Here is a 23,936-nt window from a genome sequence, read left to right on the forward strand (position 1 = left end):
CGTCGTCACAGGCGTAACTAGTCTTCTATGCTTTCAAGGTTATGGATCTTATAAAAGCTTATTTCTTGCTGAGTTTCTCATCGACCATGCGAGAAACCATCTTTTCGAGGACAGCAAAGTCTCCTCCGGCAGTGCCAGCAAAGTATCCCTGTACACTCTTCTCAACGTATTTGCCCACAATGTCAATCTCAACGTTGACCTCTTCGCCAGGCTTCTTCGCGGCTGTGACTACCTTCTCTTGGGTGTAGGCAATGATCATGACCTCCCAGTAGCCGTCGTCTCCATCGACGACCTTGGTGACAGTCAAGCTAGTACCATCCAGAGTCACATATCCCTTTTCTACAACGTAGCGCAGCACGTCCTTATCACGCGGCTGGAGCCGGAAGGTCAGGGCGTTCCCGTCCGGCGTGACAGACAGGATGTTCGCGACGGTATCAACATGACCCTGAACGAAATGACCACCCATGCGAGTATCAGCCGAGACAGCACGCTCGAGGTTGACGCGTGAATCCTTTTGCAAAGACCCAAGGTTCGTGCGACGCAGCGTCTCCGGCGCGACACCGACCTTAAACCAGGTTTTATCGAACGCGGTAACAGTCAGACATGTTCCTAGACGAACAATGTGTTAGTACCGAGCTTCATCAACATAGCAGTATGGCATTCGGTAAATACTTACCATTGACACTAATACTATCGCCCAAGTTTGCGTCCCCCAAGATCTCCTCACAGTCGGAGATGGTGAGTGAGGTTCCCCCGCCCCCGCTCGACGAGGTATCGAGAGGCTCAAGGGCCGTGACGGCTGGTAGGAAAGGAACAAAGCCGTCAGTCTTGATAGAATATCATCTTGAAATCACCGTAGTAAACACTCACTCCCAATTGTCTCAACTAGACCGGTAAACATTGTTGCGCGTGTGCAGATCTGCAAGGTAAAATAATTGTGGGGGATCGGTCAACCTCGGCCAAGATGTCAACGCCGAGCGATGTCGGCGTTTCAGCGGAGATTCCAATGTATCTCGCTACGCCTCTAAACCTCACAGACTACGCTGCTGAGGGGAACTGCGAAGCAATTGATTTCTGCTTTTTGTTGTTTGATATTTCACAATGGCGCTCACAGCTCAGTTAAATACACTTGCTAGAAAGTCGAAACTAGCCGCCTTTGGCAATGCACTGCGTTTCACTCCGTCCTGGCGATATTATTCCAGTGCCGCTACTACCGCAGATGGCACGCTACCCTTAGCTGGTATCAGGGTCCTTGATATGACGCGAGTTCTAGCAGGGGTTGGTCTCCTTATTCATGACTTCTTAGTCAAGGTTTCGCTAACATTTTTATTGCAAAGCCGTACTGTACGCAGATCTTGGGCGATTTAGGGTATGTAATGACAACAAGCTTCTATTCGGACCCATTCGCTTTCAGTCGAAGCTTTACTGCATTTGTTAACACCTTTTCCCCACAGAGCGGATGTGATCAAGGTCGAACACCCCGTCCGAGGTGACGACACTCGCGCCTGGGGTCCGCCTTACGCGAAGTATGCGGACGAATCTAAGAAAGGCCCTGGCGAGAGTGCTTATTACCTAGCTGTATGAATGCTCATGGAACGAAGATATATATGGGGTTATCAGGATGACTAATTCACATATAGGTCAATCGCAACAAAAAGTCTCTTGGACTCTCCTTCCAACACAAGTCTGGCGTTGAGATTCTCCACAAGCTCGCCAAGGAATGTGACGTCTTGGTCGAGAACTACCTGCCGGGAGGCCTTGCAAAATACGGAATGGATTATGAGACACTGCATAAAATAAACCCCAAATTAATCTACGCGAGCATTACAGGATATGGCCAGACAGGACCTTACAGCAACCGGGCCGGTTACGATGTCATGGTCGAGGCAGAGATGGGATTGATGCATATCACCGGAGCTAGGGATGGAGCTCCAGTGAAAGTGGGTGTTGCTGTGACCGACTTGACGACTGGCTTATACACATCCAATGCGATCATGGCGGCTCTAATTGCACGAGGCCGAACAGGAAAGGGACAGCATATCGATGCATGCTTGAGTGACTGTCAAGTTGCAACGTTGTCAAACCTAGCTAGCTCTGCATTGATCAGTGGCCAGAAGGATTCTGGTAGATGGGGTACAGCACACCGTAAGTGGATATCTAACTGACCGGAGAAATATCTTCACTGGAGCTAATGCTTTGTTGTAGCATCTATTGTTCCCTACCGCAGCTATAAGACCCTTGACGGGGATATCCTTTTTGGTGGCGGAAACGACAGACTGTTCGGTGTGCTTTGTGATCGACTCGGCTTTCCAGAATGGGCGACCGATGCACGCTTTGTGACTAACAGCGACCGTGTGAAGCACCGCGCAGACATTGATGGATTAATTGAAGATATCACTCAGAAGAAAACAACAAAGGAATGGTTGGAAGTATTTGAAGGCAGCGGAATGCCCTATGCCGCTGTAAATGATATTCAGGGGACCCTGAACCACGAACATGGTAAATTGTCGAAGATAGCACTATTTAATTTCCGCAAATACTTACTTTGATGATAGTCTTGGCACGAAACATGGTTACTGAAGTCGAACATCCGGCTTGTGGTCCAATCAAGTTGGTCAATACTCCAATCAAGTATTCGGAGGCGACACCAGGTGTTCGTTCACCTCCTCCTACCCTTGGGCAGCATACAGATGAGATTTTGGGACGTGTTCTTGATTATGAGGAGGCGGATATTGCTCGCCTAAAGGAAGAAGGTGTCATCGCATAAGATTTCTGACAGATAGATTTAGAGAAGTACCGATGACTTCAACTATACTTATGGAAGGATGTATATAGCCCGAAAAGAATGATATGAAACCCCAATGACGAACATGAAAATCGATTCACAAATGTACAGATCGTTGAGAACAGATCGTTATTCTTAGAATCACACATATGGCATATGCATTGTGCCCGTCCTAGTCGATCTCATATGGCAGTTTCATTTCATCCTACTGTGGGTAGGCAAAAGGACCTGTATAAAATCACAACATAAGGCCATCATATAGAGATAAAGACACCGGTCGCCAATTCTTCTGTAGATGCAATCATCAGTGCACTGTGAAGCAACACTCTCCTCCATGATCCTGCTTCCAAATTACAGCATTGGTACCTGTGTGACAGCACCACACCCGAGCAAATACCTCACTAGCTGGGTCACTGCCAGCCTGTATAACAAGTATGGCCATATTTACCGAGCTATCGCCTTTTTTGGAAACCAGTGCTAGCTGCTCCAAACTTCGGACGTCAAGATTGTACTTCTCAGCGACATGCGGCATCATCACCTTGCATACTAGAATTAATTGGAAGGTTACTTTTTTTTTGCTTCTTGCTCATCTATAAAAGGGGGATCATGGCTTGAAAGAGTGACAAACATTCCGTAGACACACTAAGGGAGAGACGGCGACAGACGGAGCGACCCAGCCGCCCATGCATCGAATTTGAGAAATTGCCGATTTTGAGCCAAGAGAAAGAGGTGCCAAAATTTTGCCCATCACCAAGCGAGTGCTTCAGTAACAGGCTTTTAGATAAACCATGCCATAATTACCTTGTCGCACCTTGACGACCCCAGGGGAGAAATGTTTTCGAAGCGTTGGCGAAAAGCTGTACGGCACAGGCATATGATGAAGTCAATCCAATGGCTCTCAAGCGATGCCCAAATCAATTTTGGGGAAATCGTTGGGAATCATGGTTATTATCGATTGAGGATGGAGACGTTATTGTTCTGGCGACAGTTTTCCAAGTAAGTTGAGCTTCATTGATTCGGTTGAATATCCACATATCCTAACTGTATGTTCGCTACTCCAAGGCGCTTTGGGCCGTTTTGCTATTGGCACATATTCCAGTGCATATTAAGATCCTCGAATCAGGGGAGAAGTTCTCAACGTACCGTGACCCAGAGAGCGTGTATCTTTAAGAGCCTGTATAAAATTTTGTATATGTCCGTCTCCATGGTAGCTTTCTACCAAGGAGATATTGTCATTGAAGCTCCTCACCATAGTGCACATATATCCATTTGAAGATAAATCAGGGTTTTTAATCTGGAATTATTCTTGGAGTTTGATTGGTTTCGAATCTGCTGCACAAGACATGTTGAAGATTCTCCAGCTGCATGAATCAGATTTTCTTTCCTTTGAGAGTGCCCCAGGCGGCACTGCGAATAAATACACAGAGCCGAAGCTTTTCGACCAGACGTCATCCGAATAAATTTTTGTTCTTTTTTAAGTGAGCAATCATTGAGAAGTGTGCAACTATAGATCATTCAAGCCCACATGTGCTATAGATGGCCGACGGGCGGTGATTGGCGGGGTATCATCAGTGGAACCCAATCACGTGAGTCTATACAGATCTCTGGTTGAGATGATTGTCATTCCGTTTCAGGCACAGCCAAATACTCACTTCAATTGGGCGTCAAGTCTACCAAGCTGGCCTGGTGCCTAAGAAAGGTTGCATTTCCTCAATTTGAATCAACTGTAGTCATCCTCGCAGCCCTGAGAGGGTGTCAAAATTCCGAACCCCTCTCTCACTTCTTTCCTCTTCCTTCTTCTCCTCTTTTGCTTCCAAGCTGCCCTTTTCTTTTCTCTACTCTTTCTCGTCGATCTGAAAACACTTCAAATTATTGTCACCCTGTTGTGCTTCGCCAGATAACATGGACACCTCAGAACGAGTGACCTACGGGAATGAGGTCTCTCTTGCTAAACGGACCAGTAAGCGTGAACTAAGCTCTCCAGAGATGCCAATGTCAGCCTCTGAGTCTCGTACCAGCAGAGCTGGGCGTATCATCAAGGCTCCAACGGCATACGCACCAGTACCATCTGGTACTATTACTGGTAAACGCTCCTCTCGGAAGAAGGACGCCATCGTTTGTGTACACTGCCACCGGGGTCATTCCCCGAGCACAAACATGATCGTGTTCTGTGATGGGTGCAACGCTACCTGGCATCAAAACTGTCATGATCCAGTAATTGAAGATCAGGTAGTGTTGGAGCAGGACGCTGAGTGGCACTGCCGCAGCTGTAAGCCCGTGCGACGTTCGACGCCAGTTCCATCTACCAAGGTAAAAAAGCCAAAGCGTGCCATCCACCCACGCTTAAAGACGAATTCGCAGCTTGAGGCCCCGGGGAAGCGATTCACAGAGGCTAAGCGCCGGGCATACCTATCTCAGCTTTCACATGCCGAGCTGGTTGAACTTGCCATGAAAGTGACAACTAAGTACCCAGAGGTAGCCATGTTTCCGGCTAAAATGACTAGGCTTCCTGCCTCTGCGTTTTTCTCAACTCAGCCCAACCAATCTGCGCCAAACTATATATCAAATGAGATAACCCGGTCAACGTCCGCCGCGGAAGAACATATCGAGCCCATGGATCCGCCGAAAAGAGCTCGCACCACCTCTGCGCCAGTCAAGCCTGTGAACTTTAAGAATTTGACAAGTAAAACGAAGAGAAAATCAGAGTCGTTGGCTGTGAATGGGGAACCGCTTAAAATGTCTACACCTCATAAGAGATCTCGTCTTAACTCTGCCCCGGCTTGTTCCATATTATCCACCTTTGAACCTCCGGCCTCTGAACCTCTAGATGGCCCACAGTCGCTTGAAATGCAAGCTCGTCGAGCTAGTTTACGAACAAAAGTCGATTATGCTCGACAATTTGACGTCCCCTTTGAACGTTCTTCAAAGACGCTACCTGTTGATCCTGAAATCGAAACACCAAGTGTGACCGATCGTGAATCCTCCCCTGAGACCTCCGAGCCGCGTGATATATCTCAGTCACCTGAAACAGAAACCGATTCTTCTTCCGATGCGTTTGAGTCAGCGGGAGAACACCGTCTTTATCCGCGACCTGGAAATGGGTTCAATACGTCAACACATCCTGCGGATCTCGATATTCTTCAAGAGCAAGTCGACTATCCAACTTTCAGTCATAGTGTCCATGGATTAGTGAGGAAGCCCATCCCTACCAAGACTTCTCCCCCTCCTAGGCGCACGTGGAGTTTACGAAGATGATTATCCATCTACGGAAATGAAGCTTCTGTCCCCGAGGTGGAAGTTGGAGGACTTGAGGGCGGACGGTGTTCGGTGTTATTGCTTTGCTTATACCCCATTAAAGGAGCTTTAGTGTTTCTTTTCTCTAGATGACTGTACTTTGACCTATCTTATCAGAAAATTTCTCACGCCAATATGCTTTTTATGGCTAATGTTGTAATGCTCAACTGTGGCTTAGACTCTTGCAATTATGCTTGATCAGAACAATTCGACAGAAATAAATTGGATCATTATAAAATCAGGATACATCATAGCTTCACTCCTTATTTCGGGCTCGAAATCAATGACAATATTTTCAATGCAGTTCAGTTCACTCATTCCGCGGATTCCCAAGCATCTGAAGTAGACGCCTCGGATCCAACAGTGGAGCGAGCCGATAGTTGTTTTATCAGCCCCACCTACGCGCTAAAAGTCCCCGGCATCTGCAATTCATCGACATTTCCAAATTCTTATTCTCCGATGCCCACCACTGATTGATTTCATGAATTTTCTAGCCACCCAGACTATGAGAGGATGAATACAACCTCATAATACCCTGGATAATAGAGCTGGGTAATTGATTGGCAGAGCGTGACACAACAATTTCAACCACATAAGCACAACCCCAAACATCGAGAAACAAACCAGATCGCAACACCAAACCCTCCCTAACACGACTGGAAATATTTCAACATGGCTTCAGCCCCAAGAATAATCTCAAAGAGCGTTCTACCGAATTCCACACCCCCGAAGCCATGGTTCCACCACCTAAACATCGATACCATTCTCAAAGTCCTCTACCGAACAGCCTTCAACCCTTTTCTTGCCTGGATCCTTGTACTTTGTCTGCGCGCGCAAGTCACACCCCCTACACACCCGGCCTGGATATTCAGCGTTAGTTACGCCATAATCATAAGCCTACTTTTCATATTGGGAACCATCAGCCATCGCGTCGCGTATGGCCTTCCGCGGAACGTGGAGCCTGAACGGGAAGTTGTACTTGTCACGGGGGGTGCAAGCGGGTTGGGACTACTTATCGCGCAAATTTACGGGAAGAGGGGGGTCGCTGTCGCTGTGCTGGATGTGAAGGATATTGTAGAGGAAGAGGTAGAGGAGGTTTTCGGGGAGGGGGTGGATTTAAGGTATTTTAAGTGTGATGTCGGGGATAGGAAAGAATTAGAGATTGCCAAGAAGGATATTTGCAAGGAGGTGAGTCTATTCTTGCTCTTTGTTGGTCTAATTTGGATTTGAGATAAAGGGTTTCATTTTCGCTAATCATGCATGCTATGGTACTATACAGCTTGGAACACCCACAATCGTGATAAACTGCGCCGCAGCGAGGATCAATGGAAAACCCCTGCTGGAATTATCACCGGATGATTTTGAGAAGACACTGCGCACCAATCTGACAGCTGCTTTCCATCTATACCAGGCTTTTCTCCCCGGTATTCTGGGAAATGCAGAGAATGGAGGCACCCTTGTGACCGTCAGCTCTGTACTAGGCCAGTTAGGCCCGGCTGGGTTGACGGATTATTCCGCTAGCAAGGCTGGGCTGAGTGCACTGCACCGGACAATGGAAGCGGAATTGCGCGGTAATGAGAATATCAAGACGTTACTGGTGGAGACGGGTCAGATGTCAACACCACTGTTCAACTGGATCCGAAACCCGAGTCATTTCTTTTCGCCAGTCCTGGAGCCGGTTGAGGTCGCTAAAGAGATCGTGGCTACAGTTGATAGTGGCCATGGCGGTGTGCTTCGATTGCCAGCATTCGCAAAGCTGATAAATTGGTATGCTGTATTTCCTGGCGCGTTGCAGGTCGTCGCAAGATATCTGAGTGGGATCGATGCTGTGGTGTCTTCTAGCCTCCAGAGTCGTGAGATACCCAGCAATCGTGCGGGTCGAGTCTTAAGAAGTTCAAAAAAACGGACCGATTGAGCAAATACTCTATATGTAATTAAAGCCAAGCCATTTCGGTTTTGTTTCGTCAATCCCTGTAAATAACCCAGTCCATGATCCAGCCGAATTGAAATATGGCCATGACCGGGGGCAATTCTCGTTTATTGCTCCCGAGCCAGAATCATCTTCTCACGTTCACTCTGTCTTGGCTTCAGATCCTTCTTGCTTGTATGCTTCCGAACATTTTCTTCACGTCTCTTAATAGCAGCCAGCTCCTCGCGCTTGATTTCACCAGCCTTCTTAATGGACTTGGGAACATGGCGCTGGCGCTTGATGCGGCGAATTTCAGGCATATGCGAGTATCTCTTGATAAGAGCTTGATCATACTCCAACTTGCTGCGTTGGCGGGCGCTCTTGATTCCGCTTCTGTCGGATGCCTTAGCGCGCCAAAGACGAACGTTTCCGTCGTCTGATCCGGATAGGACATAGCTGTTATCAGGTGTGAACATGGCAGAAAAGACTCTCTGCTGACGTTTGCCGAAATAGATATCAAGACTCGCGCCCTTGGATCTTGACCAGAGACGGACTGTACGATCATATGATGCAGTTACCAGTTCCTCGCCAGTTGGACTAAACTCAACATCCATAACAGCAGCGACATGGTCCTTGAGGACGTTCAGAGCGCGATCGGTCCTTCTCATATCAAACAAGTAGACGTTGTGATCCTCGTTGGCCACAGCAAAGTTCATTGGTTCCATCATGTTGAAACAAATTTTGTTAGATGCCAATCTGAGGACCATCTTGTGCACTGGCGAGGAAGTACGCAAATCGTATAGAATGACTGATCGATCAAGTGCGGTGGATCCCAGGACTGAGGTCTCAGATGGGTTAAAAGCAAGGGAAGTGATAGTGTCGACGCTGGTTGGCCAGTGCAAAGTTTGCGAGGGAGAGGAGGAGGAGCGCGAAAGGTCATAAATAGAAATTTGAGATGACGCAGCAGCAAATGCAGGCTGTGTGTAATGCTGTGAAACACTAGTAAAAGCGCTTGAGCCTAACCAGCTTGCCGCCGGAGGAGCCTCAGAAGTCGAATTATATGGATCCCACAGCTTAATGGTTTTGTCGCTGGCGCAAGAGAGTAGTTTCCTATCTTGAGTCCAGCACATGCCCTTCACAATACCCTCGTGCGCTTGAGTTTGGAATACTTCATTCCGAGTTGGAAGATCCCACACCTTGACTACTCCATCGCCACTGCCACTGGCAAAGCGGTCAAGCGAGCCAGGGTCTTTAGCCATACTGTACACACCATCAACGTGGCCGTCGCCCATTTGACCTAGGAAAGGTGCAGCAAACATGCGCTCCATCTTGACGGCATTGAGGGCTCGAGTATATTCTCTAGCCCGCTCGAAAGGATGCTGGGCCGGATCGAGATTCCGAGATTGGCGGACAGTAGCAGACCCGGGGGCCTGTTGCGACGCTGTCGGGCGAGAAAGGGCTTTAATTTTCTGTAAAGAATTAGTATTTGATTCAAAGGGCCGAGCCTTTTTTTATTTAGACCAAAAAACTCACCATGGTTGGCTATTGACGTTCGTACAGAAGAAAAAGTTCAAGGCGGAGTGAACTTTTTTTTTTTCTGTTGATGGGATGATTTGCTAAGCAGGCGGTGAGCCCGCAGCTGCCAGCTTCAAGCTCCCCGGCTCACGCTTCGCCTTACTATCAACCACTCGCTTATACTCTCCTACGGACTGCGTCTATTCATTACCGAAATTCCCTTCAATCAGGCTCTCTGTTCAATTCTTAATCTCGGAAACTGTTCATAATGCCCACACCGTCCCAGGTCTCGCCTCGGATACAGGAAGTCCGGGACCTGGCGAAGCAGGACCCTTCGAAAGCCCTCAAGAGTTATCAGAAGATTCTCTCCGAAGGCCCAGGATCCACAGAGGCCTCGTCGCGAGAATATGAGCAAGCTTTGATCGGACTGGGAGAGCTGCATCGGGATGCAAAGAAGCCTCAGGACATTGCAGAGCTCATTAAGACCAGCCGAGACACCTTTTCGTCATTCGCTAAAGCGAAGACTGCTAAGCTAGGTCGGTCATTGTGATAATCCTTATTTTTGTCTTTACTAATATGTTCTTTGTTTAGTCCGTCAACTTCTCGACCTCATCAGCGAAATCCCTAATACTCTCGATCTTCAAGCAAGTGTCATCCAATCATGCATAGAATGGGCTGTTTCAGAGCGACGGTCTTTCCTTCGACAAAACCTCCAAGCAAGATTGGTCGCAATTCACATGCAGAAGCAAGCCTACTACGATGCCCTCACTCTCATCAACTCCCTTCTCCGCGAGCTGAAGCGTCTGGATGACAAACTTATGTTAGTGGAGGTTCAGCTGCTCGAGTCCCGTGTATACCATGCTTTGGGTAACCAGGCGAAGGCACGAGCTGCTTTGACCGCCGCACGAACGTCCGCAGCTTCCGTTTACACACCTCCCAATCTGCAGGCTGGCTTGGACATGCAAAGTGGTATGCTCCACGCCGAGGACAAGGACTTCAACACTGCTTTCTCGTATTTCATTGAGGCTCTGGAAGGATATAACTCACTTGACGAGGGAGAGCTTGCCACAGCAGCTTTGCAATACATGCTGCTGTGCAAGATTATGTTGAACTTGGTGGATGATGTCACACAACTTTTGGGGTCCAAGCAAGCCCAAAAGTATGCCAGCCCACGCCTGGAGGCCATGAAGGCGGTGGCCAAGGCTCACTCAAACCGGTCTCTGGAGGAATATGAAAAGGCTCTCTCCGATTACCGATATGAACTTGGCAGCGACACCTTTATTCGAAACCATCTCCGCCGTTTGTACGATGCTATGTTGGAGCAGAATTTAATCAAGGTGATCGAGCCGTTCAGCCGTGTGGAGCTAGACCACATCGCCAAGATGGTTGGTCTCGATACCCAGCAAGTGGAACGCAAGCTGTCGCAGATGATTTTGGACAAGGTGATCATTGGTGTACTGGACCAAGGTTCGGGATGTCTGATCGTTTTCGATGAGACTGAGCGTGACCAAGCTTATGATGCTGCACTAGACACCATTGAGAAGTTGAGCAATGTGGTGGAGGGTCTGTATACTAACCAGGCATCGCTACTGGAGTAGAGAGGGAACGGATTCATGGCAATGCAATTATGTTGATTTTTAGGAAATAATCGATGGTATGCATGACTTACTAGACTAAAATGTTCTTGTAGCTGTATTTATTTATTTATCTAAATTTTCCCTTTTAAAAATTAACAGGCGTGGTCAAGTTCATAGATGTTGTGTCGTTTTTGCGTGATGGTCGCGACATTCCGAATCGGGTAAAGCGCGACGGCAAAAGAATCGCGACTTCGCTCGTCCTCATCATCCACCCACTCCATCCCGACTGGAGCCCCTACCGTCCACTGGATCCGCAATGAATGCTCCAATGCAGCCTAATTTTGCCCGGGGCTTCCCCCCGACCGCCCAGCGGTCTCCAGCCACTCCCCGTCGTGCACCCGGACCAGGTTTGTCCCCTTTCTTTTTCAGTCTAGCTCCTGCGCGCATCTAATTCCACCCCCAGGCCAAATGCCCGTCGCAATGCCCCAGCACGCCATGGCTCCCCAGTATATGGCTGCCCAACGTCCAATGCAGCATATTCCCGAGGCTCCCCGCCGTGCTCGTAAGCCGACAGACAAGAACCTCCCGGAGGGGATTGAAGATGCAGTTATCGGGGAGGGTGTGCAACAATACAAGAGCCTTCGCGATATGGAGAAGCGCCTAGACGCCGCGGTTGTGCGAAAGCGCCTGGATATTCAGGATTCGATCAGCAGAACCGTGAAAAAATATCGAACCATGCGCATCTGGATCACCAATACTGTCGAGAACCAACCCTGGCAGGGACCTGGAAACAACCCCGGCTCGGGTCGATACAAAGTACGCATTGAAGGGCGATTGCTGGATGACAACAACGATCCCACCTCACAAAATGAAGGAGATAATGGCGAGAGCGAGGCAGCTGGAGATGACGCGATGGATCAGGACAAGAGCGAGGAGGAGGAGAGCAAGAAGTCTGCCCCCAAGAAGTCATCTGAACGCTTCTCGCACTTTTTCAAGTCCGTTACAATTGACTTTGATAAGCCCGCCAATGCGGTACCGGATGAAGTCAAATCAGTCCACTGGTCCAAACCGCAGGTCCCACCAAATGCGACATCAGCCCCGCCAAATGCCGAGTTTGACAGTATCCAATTCGCACGCGCCTCGCAGGACAACCTGAATGTGACTGTTAGCTTGGTGCAAGATGAAGCTCAAGAGCGTTTCAAGCTGAGCAAGGAGCTAGCTGAGGTGCTGGATGTTGAAGAGGAAACTCGAAGCGGCATTGTGCTTGGAATTTGGGATTACATTCAGGCCATGGACTTGCAAGAAGATGAAGAGAAGCGCACAGTACGCTGTGACCACCGCTTACGCTCGGTATGTGACCTTTTTTTTATAAAGCTTCTAGCTTAGCAGTTTCCTGACTAACACTGGTTTCCAGATCTTCGGCTGTGAGCAGATGTTCTTCCCTCGAATCCCTGAAAGTATTGCGTCACATACCAGTCCCATTGATCCAATCAAATTACCTTACACCATCCGTGTCGATGAGGACTTCCACAAAGACCCAACCCCAACTATTTACGATATCCAGGTTGCTGTCGAAGACCCTCTGCGTGTTAAGATGATGGCCTACATGCAGAATCAGCAGTACACATCTGGCCTGCGCCAAATCGCTACTCTGGACGACCAGGTTGCTCTGATTGTTCAAGCTCTTACCCACTCTTGTGCACGCCATTCCTTCTTCACTGCCCTGAGCAAGGATCCAGCTACCTTTGTGAACCGTTGGGTCAACTCTCAGCGCCGTGATCTTGAGACAATCCTTGGTGACGTCAACTCTGGTGGTGACGCTAGTGGGCCAGAGTTCCGCCGCGGTGGTGCTAATAGTGTCTGGGATTCTGCCGTGGCACAAGAAGCTGTTCGGTACATGCTGGCCAAGCCTGATGCTACGATTGCTCGATGAGCTTCCATTAAGCCCTTATGATATTATTTTGGAGCTCGCGTCTTTTTCACTGTACTTTTGAATTTGTTGACTAGGTGGCGCTTATGTGGTGTTTGGTTCGGTGCAGCTAGGACATGTAAGATGGGGATAATTCACTTCCAAATTCCTATATCTTCTCTACTACATCTTGTCCATAACAACCTTCCAAGGTTCAAGTTGGAAGTAAAACTCTTGATTCGTAACCATTTCATAGTTTACGTATTTTGTAGTCGTTATGCTCAAGCTTGTAGTCAAACGTCTTTATATATCGGACAGAGTTTATAGAGACATCAATTGCATCCATGAGAAGCACATGAAGCAATTTGGAGAGAACTATTCAGATATATACCCACTCCCCTCGAGGTCGCAACATCGAATTGAAGCTGCGCAATAATTACTAATTACGATGGAGGATATAGTCAGCCATTTGTCACGATGGTTGAGGGGGCTTGCCCAATGTTGCGTTGTTGGGGCTCAGCCAACAAAAGATTAGTCATGAGGATATGGATGGATATGTAATCAGCATAATCACATTAAGCTTAAGTACTTCAAGATACGACGGACAATCTTATTCAGACTTTGAATACTCCTGGACCTTCATAAACCAAGTACACACCGATAACGATCACCAATGGCTGCTGGAGGCTGCTTCTGCGGAAATATTCGAATCGAATATAATGGCAAGTCCGTGATGGCGGTTAGTAAACCTAAACCTTGTTAAAGATTCCCTTATTGATCATTTTGAAACTAATTTTACTTCCAGGGAATATGCCACTGTCAGGATTGTCGAAAATTGACCGGGTCAATCTTCAGCTATAGTTTTGCGATCAACAGTGCAGACTTGAAGGTCACTGGAACTCCGAAAGGGGTGCCCAAAACCGCCGATAGTGGAAACGCTATAAAGAACTATTTCTGTCCTGACTGTGGTTTGTATCCAATTATTTCATTGTATCTAGACCAAAGTAGCTGACACGGTAGTAGGGACGCCACTTTTCGGACGAAGGGTCAAGGGTGATGAGCCTGATGGAGATACAATCATTCTTCGAGCGGGGATATTTGATAATCCCGAGCTTTTGAACACCCAAAAGCCTGGGGCGGAGTTATACACTGAGAATCGATTAGATTGGTTGGCTCCTATAGAAGGGGCTGCTCAGATCACTGGCATGATGGAATTACCATAATGTAGTGGTTCCGAGTTGGATTCGAATGACGAAGTGAAGTGGTTGAATGTTAGGTACAGGCGTATGAGATGCCTGGAGCTCATATTACGGGTATAAGAAGGCTAAGGAGGTGGGCATCTTGCACAAAATTCGAAGTAGTCGCAATGAAGAGGCATACTATAATTTACCTACTTCAAGTTCTGGTCATGGAAATGGCATATATACTGAAGCAAGAAGTCAACCACCTGGGCATGCATTATGTCAAAGACGCAAAGTATGTAAAGGCAGAAATAATAACTCATAATACAATGGACACCATCTAACCTCTCGAGATGTGCAATACTGCTACCAATCAGCAGCAAATAGCAAGCAGATATCCTCACAGAGGAAAACTATACAATGCAACCCTTCCCCAAATTCCACAATGTCCAAAACACAGCAACAAAAGAGCGAAAAGTACGTAATCACCGATCTGTCTACTGTACGGGATCTCTACCAAGCAAGAGGATAAAAAAGGAACTTACACCTCATGACCCAGGAAGGGGAACTTTGGAAGCAAGATCGGCCCTCCGTCTCCTCGACTCCTGCTTGTTAACCGCATCTGCAGCTGAAGTCTCACCCACCTCGCGCAAAGGCGACCCCTCCGCCTGCTCCAACTCCTTCGCCGCCTCAAGGATAATCTCCTGCGCGAGATCCTCTAACCTCGCGGCCTCTTCCTTCTTAGAAGCGGCTTTCTCGTCTGGAACGGGGGTGCGGAACCGCTTGAGAACCGTCTCGACCATCTTGAAGAACCAGAAATAATTAAGGAAATTCAAAATCAGGTTAGAAGTCACATATGTTACGACCAGCCATGTCGCTACACCGGCAGAGGTGTAATCCTTGTAACTGGCGATCTCGGCATTGGCTCGCGCGCATGTCTCGTCAATGCACATGCTTCCGTCCCGGGTTGGACGGAAGACCTGCGCACTAATGTTGACAGGTCCCGAGAGAGGATTGGAAGAAGCAGACCAAGTATGTTGAAGAGCGGTCCACATGTCGTTGTAGACGATGGCAGATTGCCAGGTTCCCCAGATAAGTCGGCAGGAGAAGAATACCGAGAGAAGCAGCATACCGTTATACCATTGGGCTTTGCTGCCGGTCATGTTGACTTTGTCGAGGAACCAGTGAATATTGAGAAAAGGGGTCGAAAGCTCGTAAAGGATGAATACTGGAGCATAGTAGTTCAGGAATGGCCTCTGGAAAGAGGGGCGGGAGGATATGTTAGTCTGGCTATATTGCTAAAAAGACCAACGGGTATGCATGATGTCAACTTACGAAACCGAGACTGAATACCCATAGGGCGCTGATAGCGTGAAAAAGTGTGCCGATGCCAAACATTTTCACGTAAAAGGCGCTCACAATCAAATCATAGACGAAGTATCCCACCGCCAGTGCTTGGATGAAGCCGCAGGCACCCGTATATCCGAACACACGCTCAAGAGAGGACATGGAGCCTCGCTCGGTATCGACGAAGATAATCCATAGCGCCAGAGTATTTATCAGGACACTCTGAACGAAGGAGACGACATGAATATCCCAGTTCAGTTTGGTGCGAGCGGACAATTTAGGATAGGATTTCGGAAAGAGGATCGGCGATAGCCACGGAGAGATAACCGAGTGGATGAGTTGGTAGAACACAAAGGCGAGGATTACCTCGTGGATGTGCGCGGGGAGTGTCGGGCTGTTGATTAATAATTTGTAAGGCTCGACTAGCTCTCGCAGCCATGCTGGAGAGGGACCGAGAGGATCTAACATCGTCAAAGACCCTGAGCTGACAGCTTATCACCCAATGTGGGGGAAGCTTGAAGGTACTTGGAAGGAAGACGGTTTTGGTCGGATTAAAGGGTGAATTATAAATAGCCGAGGGCGTAATCCTCAGATATTTACCATTCAGCTGAAGGGAAAGGGCAGCACTCTTTCTTTACAATAGAGCACCATGCACAGCATCAAGGAAGAGTGGATTGGAATCGTTGAAAGTTACAGTTGTCGGGGGCCGCGGCCGAGGCTTTGCCTGAGGCATCAGGGTGATATGTCACATGACTGTTTGCCTTATCGGGCCAGCTGATATGCCCAGGTGGATATTTACCAAGTTCATGATGGAACATGACCTGGTCATTTATAGATATTGATCAAGCAGGTGTACATTCTAAAGTCGCTCTCTACTATTTTACCGGCTACTTGAAAGGATTATGTTTTGACATATCAAAGTTGGGAAAGAATATCATTAATCAGCACATAGGGAATTCATACAGGCCCATAACAAAAATCAACAGAAGAGTGGTATATGAAGGGAAAACACAAAGGAAAAATGAAACCAAAAAAATCCATAGACAAGAAAACCGTAACTCCAAAAGTCGAGGAAGACCAACGCTCCTCGCAATACAATAATCATGCAACAGGTCAAATTATCATCCTTCACGACACTGTCATTTCAGTCCCCAGTCCACTGTCAGCAGGAGCTTCTAGTAGCTTCATCACCTCCGCCTCCATTGCAGACGCAGTCTCCTCGAAATGATCGTCCACGTCATCATTCAAGTCTTCTGATTCATCTTTTTCTCCATGTTCAGTCTTGGAGTCAGATTCCTCGTCATCCTCACGAGCTGTCTGGGCATCGTCATCTGACCCAGAAGATACCTCAGAGCCTTCATGTTCATGTTCTTCGGCGTGATGATCACCACTAACAATAGAGCTCTCCGCCAGGTCAGTCAGTCCGTCCGTGGAATAGCTCATGCCACTGGTGCGGCGGTCGGCCGAGACGACACTATCAGTGCAAGTGCCGGTATAGCTGGTCTTGCGATCGGTTCCGGCATAGCTGGATTTCCTTTCGGTACCTGCATAGCTAGATCTCCGATCGGGACCAAGGTCTGTTTCAGTCTCACTCTCGGGCTCTTCTTCTTCGGGGAATGACTCGTTCTCCTTATTTGCAGTAGAGTTGGGTCCAGCCCACGAGGTCTTACGAAGAGCAAAGTTCGATTTCACTGAGTGGCTGCGCTTCAGGCTTGTGAGGCCACTATTGGCTCCCACCGGGCGACCGGCGTCACGATTGCCAGTGACATGGCTCAAGCTGAGAATTCGGCGCTCCTTGCCAATGTTAGGCTGGACAGCTGTCGGTCCAGGATGAAGGCTGTTCGCGGTACGGCGCTTAAGTGCCATGCCTACACCATTGCCGAGAAGGCTCCGGGCGTCCTTTGACTCGCGAGCAGTGCTAGCCGTAGTAATGCTGGTCACACTGGGGCTGCGAGCGCCGGTGCGAGATGTACGTGTGCTCCGGTTGCGCTTAAGATTCATGCTGCTGAGGCTGCCGGATCTGCTCAAAAGCACACTTCGGGCATGGTCAAGGACGCCTTCTAGGATACGCTTCTCCAGCCCGTCAGCGCGCTCTTCCATGTGTTGCATCTCTTCGTGGCGAATTTCTAAAGCAGTCTCAAGACCAGAGAGCTCCTTGCTCATCTTCGCGTTTTGTTTGGCAAATTCGTCCTTCTCCGTCTTCAAAGTGTGGAGCATCTTCAGCAAGGAATCCTTCTCTTCGTGTAGACCGACGAGTTCAGCCTCTACACTCTCACGCTGGGCGACTCTGCGTTCCAAGGCAATTGCAGCTTCTTCGGCCTCGCGACGCTTACGTTCGGTGTCTTCCGCAACAAGAGTGGACTGAACGGCGAACATCTCATTCATCTTGCGAGTGTTCTCCATGATATCTTTGTGCATTTCATCCAACTTCATCATTTGGGTGACAGAGTGTTCAGGGTCAACCGTTTGAACTGGACGGTTCAGCAAGGAATCAAGTTTCTCGTGCACAGAGCCACTGCCACTGGTCGCTTGATCAAGTATTTGATTGAGCTTTTCGTAGATGTCACTGTTAGATGCGGCACTGTGCTCAAGGGCGCGATCAAGCTTGCTGTGGAGCTGTTCATTCTTAGAATGGTCCAGAAGCGTAGTGAGAACCTCCTGTACTGGATTATTCCTGGTGTGTGCCAAGAGATCATCCAACTTGTTATGGACAGGGTCGTCTTCAATCGCACGTGATGATTCAGGAGGAGGCAAAGCAGGTAACATGGTAGGGATGGCGGCTGGTAGAGAAGATAACTCGGCCTTGACTTCTTCCGCTGACTTCTGGGAGTGATCGTAATGCTGGCTCACGACTGACAAGATCTCTTGGACTGTCTCAAGAATCTGAGGATGGAATTCAAGTAGCTTGCTCTCCACACGCTCAGTAGCGGCAACAGCTCGCTCGTTTTCGCCTCGAGACTGATCTTGGTGAGATTTGGTCTCGCTGTGAATTTCTTCCATGCGGAGGTGCGACTCATCAACCTTCTCCGCGAGAGCCTTGGTCTCATCAACCATGCGCTCACATGTTTCAGTAACAGTGGTACCCATGGCACCAATGACGAGCTTGATATCTTCGGCCAGTGACTTGGTACTCGTAACCATCTCAGCGTGAGCTATGTCTCGCTCCTCGGTTTCGGTGAATTTTGAATGGAGAGAAGTGTGTGCATCGTCGTATTTGGACATGATTTCGCCAATCTTTTCGTCGATCTTGGCACCAATCTCAACAATGACAGCAGCACGAGTCTCATCGTGTTTGACCATGGCTGCGGCATCTCGCTCCTCTTTGTCCAGCTTGCCGGCATCCTCTTCCCCACGAGCACGTTCGAATTCACGGTTGATGAGATCAGTAAGTTCCTTGATATTGTCAACAGTCGTGAAGTTTTCAGCGGAGATCGCAAGGCCTTCGAGCAGTTGCTTAAGCTCAGTGAGCCCTTCGCTGCTGCCATCAAGTTTGCTCTTGAGCTCCTCGCCAAGTTCATTGACAGTGAACTTAGCCTCATCAATCTTCTCAGCAAGGCCGCCATGCTCGACCTTCCGCGCGTCAAATCCTTGAGCGGTAAGATCGTTGGAAGCCTCCATCTTGTCACGGAACTCGGTGACCAGCGACGACAATTCTTGAATTTCGTCCTTGGTGGGGAGGGTCTCAACATCGGGGAGTTTAAGCTCATCAATTTGAGACTTAACCTCGAAAATCATAGCCTCCACCGTCTGAAGATCGGATCTGCGGATTTGACCGTTCTCATCTCCTTCCTCGTCACCCTCACCCTCTTCCCCTTCCTTGGTCTTGCCCTTCATCTCGTCAAGAGCAACCCAAACATCCTTTATGAGCCCTTCGAGAGTTCCGATGTCAGATTTGGTAGTTCCTTCGGCCTCCAGTCGCGCGGCGAAATCGGCAATCGAATCTTTTGCCTCGCGCACCATAACTTCTAAGGCACCGATTTGCTCAGAGGTGGCAAGCTCTTCAGGCGATGGAAAGTGGATTTCATCAATCTGAGCCTTTGTGCTCATGAGGAGATGCTCAATGGTATCAGTATCTTCCTTACGAGCTCCACCTTCAGGGATCTCCCGACTGGCACTCATCTCGCCCACAGCAAGCTGGATTTCTTGAAGAGCCATCAGGACTTCATCGAGATGACCTCGGTTCAATGCATCTGGAGCAGGCTCGGCAGGTTCAGCGGGCTCGGCTGAGCGAGGAGTCGAATCAATAGACTCAACCCGGTCTGACAGCTGTGTAATGAGGGTTTTTAGTCCCTCCATGTGGGTGTCAAGAGGAGACTCATTGGCGAGGACAACTTCGCCGCCTCGAGTTGTTTCAACATCGGCTGCTTCCTTATCGTCCCTATCTTTTTGGGCTTGTCGAAGGGCCTCAATATCAAATCGCAATTCAGACAGTCCTTCCTTAATAGTTTCGAGGATTTCGGAACTGTCAAACTCTGCCGGCTTCTCAAGAACCTTCTGGACATCACCACGAATGGAGTCAATGCCACCATGGAAGGCATCAAGTAGCTCGCTGGTAGCAGCCAAGATACTCTCGCCGCCGTCTTTGTTCTGTGACGACTCATCACGGAAAGCATCAAATTGTTCGCGGAGAGCAGCCAAGATTTCGTCCTTCTCAGACGCGGGTGGCTCAGAGCGGACAACGCTCATTTCCATTCGTTCGCGCAGGTTTTCAAACTCCTCTCTGATAGACTTCACGATTGCTTCGTCATTGGAGGCGCCCTTTTGATGATCGCCTAAGTCACGAATAGCGTCCATGATATCGTCCTTGTCACTGGCTCGGTGGCTGTCCAGAAGGAGATTACTCATTGTGGCCCGCAAATGCTCGAATTCTTTTTCCATGGCATCCAGAAGCTCAGGCGTATCGGGGCTGCTACGAGGCGCGTTGGAAACAGCTGTATCCGTAATAGTCTTCTCCATATCAGCTTGAAGAAGTCGGAAGCCGTCCTTAACCGTGTCGATGATCTCAAGTTTCCCTGACACATCTTGGGAGGTAGCAACGTAAGACTCGATTTCTTGTCTGACAACAGCGAGACCATCCTTAATGGAATCCAGCACTTGCTCAGTATCTCTGCCATTTGCGGCCGAGTACTGCTTGAATTCCTCCTTCATGCCATCGACAACTTCTTGGAGGCGTACAAGAACTTGGTCGCCAACGTTCATGTTGGCAGAATTGGTCGCCTCGTGGAGGCCAGCGGTGATTGCTTCCATCAGATCATCTTTGTTCAGCTCAATTTCACGAGTCATGGTGTTTGCACTTTCAAAACCATCGACGATAGCAGTGAAAACTTCCTCGCGGGTTATAGATGTTTGCTGAACCTCGGTACTCAATGCTGACTTTGGCGACTCGTTTGACCTCTCCAGTCCTTCCGAAATAGCCTCCAATATCTCCTCTCGAGATAATGAGGGTACCTGAACATCGGTGCTAACTGCCGAATCCTTGGCCTGGTTGGCGATCTCAATACCATCCACAATAGCATTCATGATCTCTTCACGTGAGACGGTCGGTTGAATGGGAGCAGCCAAAGCAGATTGCTGGGCATTGAATGCATCATTAATGGCACTCACGACATCCTCACGAGAAACACGAGGCTCTTCCATCTCCTTGGCAGTAGTGAAATGAGCCTCAAGACCGTCGGAGACAGCGCTGACAATTTCATCACGACCCAAACCAGAGTCGAAGGACTCCTTGCTGACCATACTCTGGGTGGCAACAGATCTGGTTACAGCGTCAAGTATCTCATCGCGGAGGTTGTTGAGGTGCTCAAATTGACTACCATCTTCGAGAGACCTGGGCGCAGTTGACTCGGCCACCTGTCTTTCAGCGACAGCGTTCAAGATATCATCACGGATAGAGTTCAAGTAGTGGATGTGTTCATCATCCAAGGACCTTTCAGATGATGCCGGTCGGTCGGCCAAGGCCTGTAGAAGATCATCGCGAATGCTATTGAAATAGTTGATGTGCTCCTCGTCCAAGCCCCTGTGGTCTGACTGAGAAACCAGAGAAACGGCATGAAGAATCTCGTCTCGCATAGAGGCGAGGTGATGAACGTGATCTTCATCCAAGCCTCTTTGATCTGGCTGAGCAACCTGGGAAACGGCATGAAGAATCTCGTCTCGCATGGAACTGAGATGCTGAATGTGATCCTCATCCAGCCCCCTTGAATGGGGTTGAAGCTTCTCTGATACGGCATGGAGAATGTCATCCCGCATCGAGTTCAGATGATTGACTTGGTCTTCATCCAAGCCTCTTGAAGTTGGCTCTGGCTTCTCAAGACATTCGCGGATAGTGAGGATGATTTCGTCTCTGGTAATGCTCGGAGGCTGTTCGACTGGGGGTGGAGTAAAGTGCTGCAATCCATTCTGGACGGCAGCTAGTACTTGATCATACGAGAGGGCTTGTTCATTCTGGGGCTGGTAAGACTTCAGTCCCTCGGCCAGACAATCCAAAATCTCGTCTCGCTCCAAACCAATGGTTTGCAACTCAATCTCGGGTTTGTAGGTCTCCCAAGCCTCGCGCACTGTGTCTAGAATATCTTCCTTTTCCATCCGAGAACCTTCAAGTTCTTGATGTGGCTGTGGAAATTCCATTTCTTCCAACGCTTTTTTGACGATAGAATAGATCTCAGCGCTATTCATGGTAGATTGAAATTGCGACAGCGCATTTGAGTGGTGTCGGCTCTCGTTCATAGTAGCAGCCAGCTGCTCTTGAAGGTCATGAAGACTGTCCTGGACGATGGCAGAGATATCATCTGCGTTAGGAAGGTCGGATTCCCGCCGATGCTCTGCTTCATCGGTAACGTTCTTTTCAACGGCTTGCAGCCTGCTTGCAAGGTCACGGCCCATACCCAGTACCTCGCCGCGCAGTTCCCGCACCAAGGCCTTCACGCCATTGGTCATACCACCGCCTTCAACCACGCTGTTCTTGACACTGCGAAGGATTGTCAAAACTTCGTCACTGTTTGCGCTCGAGCGCTGAAGCTTATCGCTCTTTGGAACATCCAGTGCACGAACAGTAGCCGTTTCATCGATCGAGCCGAGTGATGTGGATCTTGTCCCTTCCGCATTGGCATTATTAGGTGGTCGAAGGCTTTCGGCGGTCATTGAGCGAACAAGAGCTCTGCTGGATGGGTCCTCTTTGACAAGGTTGAGAATTTCCTCCAGCATATTGGTAATCTTCTTGTCGGCATCTTTGTCGGAGGCAGTCGCTGCGGGGCGTGACTTGATTTCATCCATGAGTTCCAGAAGCCTCTCCTCACCTTCCTTTGTGGCCATCTCACGCAGCACTTTTTCGAGCAAAGCAATACTGGCGGATCCATCGGAGATCGGTGCAGGCGAACCACATATATCGCGATCAAAGGAGAACGGGTTAGGGCTCGGCATTCGCGGTGCAGAGTAGCTTCTCTTGGAGTTTGGAGAACTATCCGATTCAGTTTGGTTAGGCCCATTATCAGGCTTTAGGAGTGAGGCTAGATCAAACCTTGAAAAATCACCCTCCAAGTACTTCGCTGAGAGGTTGGAGGTTATATCCTTCAAGCTCTTACGAATATCTTCATCTCGTGCATTGGTCGCAGCCTTCAAGCTGACCAGATCAGTAGCATTATCTTTACTTCGTCGACTCAAATTAGACATCTCGCGCTGCAAGCTGCTGGCGATATCGGTAAGGCTATAGATTTGCGTTGCGAGGGTATCCATGGTGTGGGTGGGTTCTTCGAGTTTTGGCGCTGCAATCATCTTAGGTGGTTTCGAGGGTGATGGAGGCTCGTCGGCAGGAATTTGCATATTCTGCAGTGCTAACATTGTTGCGGAGGGAGGTGTGCTCTCGCCCAGAATGGGCTTCGATAAGTAACGACTGGATACATAGCTAGGGATTTCCCTCTCGGACGGACGAGGCGGAGAACCAAGACATTTGCTCGTATCCTGCGGCTGGGTCGTTGGATCAAGAATCGTAGCTCTGAGAGGTCTTTCGGGAGATCGATTCTCAAGGTAATTTAGAAATTCAGAACGTGCGTCACCCTTGGTGTCGCTGGGCTGCAAAGATTGCATGCGCTTATGATGATGTCCCTTGACCAAGGACCTTTCCGGTGATCCAGACTTTGGCATGGGATTTGTTGTGTAAGAGCTAGGAGCATGGTCACTGGGTTTATCGGTGAATTTGGCTGCCACGGCCTGGATGCCGGGCGAGACGTGACTCCTTGTGGCGGGGCTCATTGAACGAGGATTCAAAGGCAATGGAGGAGGTGCACGCTCGGGGTCAGAGCTATCCCACCTGCGTGAACGGCGCTTTAGTATTGATTTCCAGTCATGCATGCTGCTTTTTTTTCTCAACTGATGCGCATTAGGGTGAAACGTACATTGGGACTAAAGACCGACTCGATTCGCT

The 23,936-nt window shown here is 48.9% G+C and overlaps 11 protein-coding genes across 11 annotated transcripts; 6 read left to right on the top strand and 5 right to left on the bottom strand.

Annotated features, from left to right (window-relative positions):
• Positions 1-58: 58 nt before the first annotated feature.
• N7478_013275 (riboflavin synthase) lies at positions 59-901 on the bottom strand (the record flags this gene model as incomplete). Its single annotated transcript, XM_056929485.1, has 3 exons — positions 59-609; positions 677-799; positions 871-901. The coding sequence occupies 3 exons, from the start codon at positions 899-901 to the stop codon at positions 59-61; spliced, it is 705 nt and encodes a 234-aa protein (XP_056772847.1).
• Positions 902-1,101: 200 nt separating this feature from the next.
• On the top strand, positions 1,102-2,767 carry N7478_013276 (CaiB/BaiF CoA transferase family protein; the record flags this gene model as incomplete). Its single annotated transcript, XM_056929486.1, has 6 exons — positions 1,102-1,278; positions 1,338-1,369; positions 1,455-1,578; positions 1,641-2,145; positions 2,206-2,499; positions 2,556-2,767. The coding sequence occupies 6 exons, from the start codon at positions 1,102-1,104 to the stop codon at positions 2,765-2,767; spliced, it is 1,344 nt and encodes a 447-aa protein (XP_056772848.1).
• Positions 2,768-3,089: 322 nt separating this feature from the next.
• N7478_013277 (uncharacterized protein) lies at positions 3,090-3,317 on the bottom strand (the record flags this gene model as incomplete). The annotated part of the gene is made up of 2 exons (XM_056929487.1): positions 3,090-3,206; positions 3,234-3,317. The coding sequence occupies 2 exons, from the start codon at positions 3,315-3,317 to the stop codon at positions 3,090-3,092; spliced, it is 201 nt and encodes a 66-aa protein (XP_056772849.1).
• Positions 3,318-4,687: 1,370 nt separating this feature from the next.
• N7478_013278 (phf1/phf2 family PHD finger domain-containing protein) lies at positions 4,688-6,040 on the top strand (the record flags this gene model as incomplete). Its single annotated transcript, XM_056929488.1, has 1 exon — positions 4,688-6,040. One exon carries the CDS (start codon positions 4,688-4,690, stop codon positions 6,038-6,040), a length of 1,353 nt encoding a protein of 450 aa, XP_056772850.1.
• A 711-nt stretch (positions 6,041-6,751) lies between these two features.
• On the top strand, positions 6,752-7,994 carry N7478_013279 (uncharacterized protein; the record flags this gene model as incomplete). The annotated part of the gene is made up of 2 exons (XM_056929489.1): positions 6,752-7,267; positions 7,359-7,994. 2 exons carry the CDS (start codon positions 6,752-6,754, stop codon positions 7,992-7,994), a joined length of 1,152 nt encoding a protein of 383 aa, XP_056772851.1.
• Positions 7,995-8,116: 122 nt separating this feature from the next.
• On the bottom strand, positions 8,117-9,524 carry N7478_013280 (rRNA-processing protein SOF1; the record flags this gene model as incomplete). The annotated part of the gene is made up of 2 exons (XM_056929490.1): positions 8,117-9,457; positions 9,522-9,524. The coding sequence occupies 2 exons, from the start codon at positions 9,522-9,524 to the stop codon at positions 8,117-8,119; spliced, it is 1,344 nt and encodes a 447-aa protein (XP_056772852.1).
• A 247-nt stretch (positions 9,525-9,771) lies between these two features.
• On the top strand, positions 9,772-11,101 carry N7478_013281 (proteasome regulatory particle lid subunit RPN6; the record flags this gene model as incomplete). The annotated part of the gene is made up of 2 exons (XM_056929491.1): positions 9,772-10,039; positions 10,095-11,101. 2 exons carry the CDS (start codon positions 9,772-9,774, stop codon positions 11,099-11,101), a joined length of 1,275 nt encoding a protein of 424 aa, XP_056772853.1.
• Positions 11,102-11,396: 295 nt separating this feature from the next.
• N7478_013282 (SWIB/MDM2 domain-containing protein) lies at positions 11,397-13,013 on the top strand (the record flags this gene model as incomplete). The annotated part of the gene is made up of 3 exons (XM_056929492.1): positions 11,397-11,487; positions 11,544-12,430; positions 12,495-13,013. The coding sequence occupies 3 exons, from the start codon at positions 11,397-11,399 to the stop codon at positions 13,011-13,013; spliced, it is 1,497 nt and encodes a 498-aa protein (XP_056772854.1).
• A 649-nt stretch (positions 13,014-13,662) lies between these two features.
• On the top strand, positions 13,663-14,212 carry N7478_013283 (GFA family protein; the record flags this gene model as incomplete). The annotated part of the gene is made up of 3 exons (XM_056929493.1): positions 13,663-13,728; positions 13,795-13,957; positions 14,013-14,212. The coding sequence occupies 3 exons, from the start codon at positions 13,663-13,665 to the stop codon at positions 14,210-14,212; spliced, it is 429 nt and encodes a 142-aa protein (XP_056772855.1).
• Positions 14,213-14,718: 506 nt separating this feature from the next.
• On the bottom strand, positions 14,719-15,985 carry N7478_013284 (TLC domain-containing protein; the record flags this gene model as incomplete). The annotated part of the gene is made up of 2 exons (XM_056929494.1): positions 14,719-15,426; positions 15,506-15,985. 2 exons carry the CDS (start codon positions 15,983-15,985, stop codon positions 14,719-14,721), a joined length of 1,188 nt encoding a protein of 395 aa, XP_056772856.1.
• Positions 15,986-16,645: 660 nt separating this feature from the next.
• On the bottom strand, positions 16,646-23,863 carry N7478_013285 (uncharacterized protein; the record flags this gene model as incomplete). Its single annotated transcript, XM_056929495.1, has 1 exon — positions 16,646-23,863. The coding sequence occupies one exon, from the start codon at positions 23,861-23,863 to the stop codon at positions 16,646-16,648; it is 7,218 nt and encodes a 2,405-aa protein (XP_056772857.1).
• Between the last annotated feature and the right edge of the window lie 73 nt (positions 23,864-23,936).

This window comes from Penicillium angulare, assembly GCF_028827245.1.
Source record: "Penicillium angulare strain IBT 27051 chromosome Unknown utg000012l_segment0_segment0, whole genome shotgun sequence".
NCBI classification, from domain to species: Eukaryota; Fungi; Ascomycota; class Eurotiomycetes; order Eurotiales; family Aspergillaceae; genus Penicillium; species Penicillium angulare.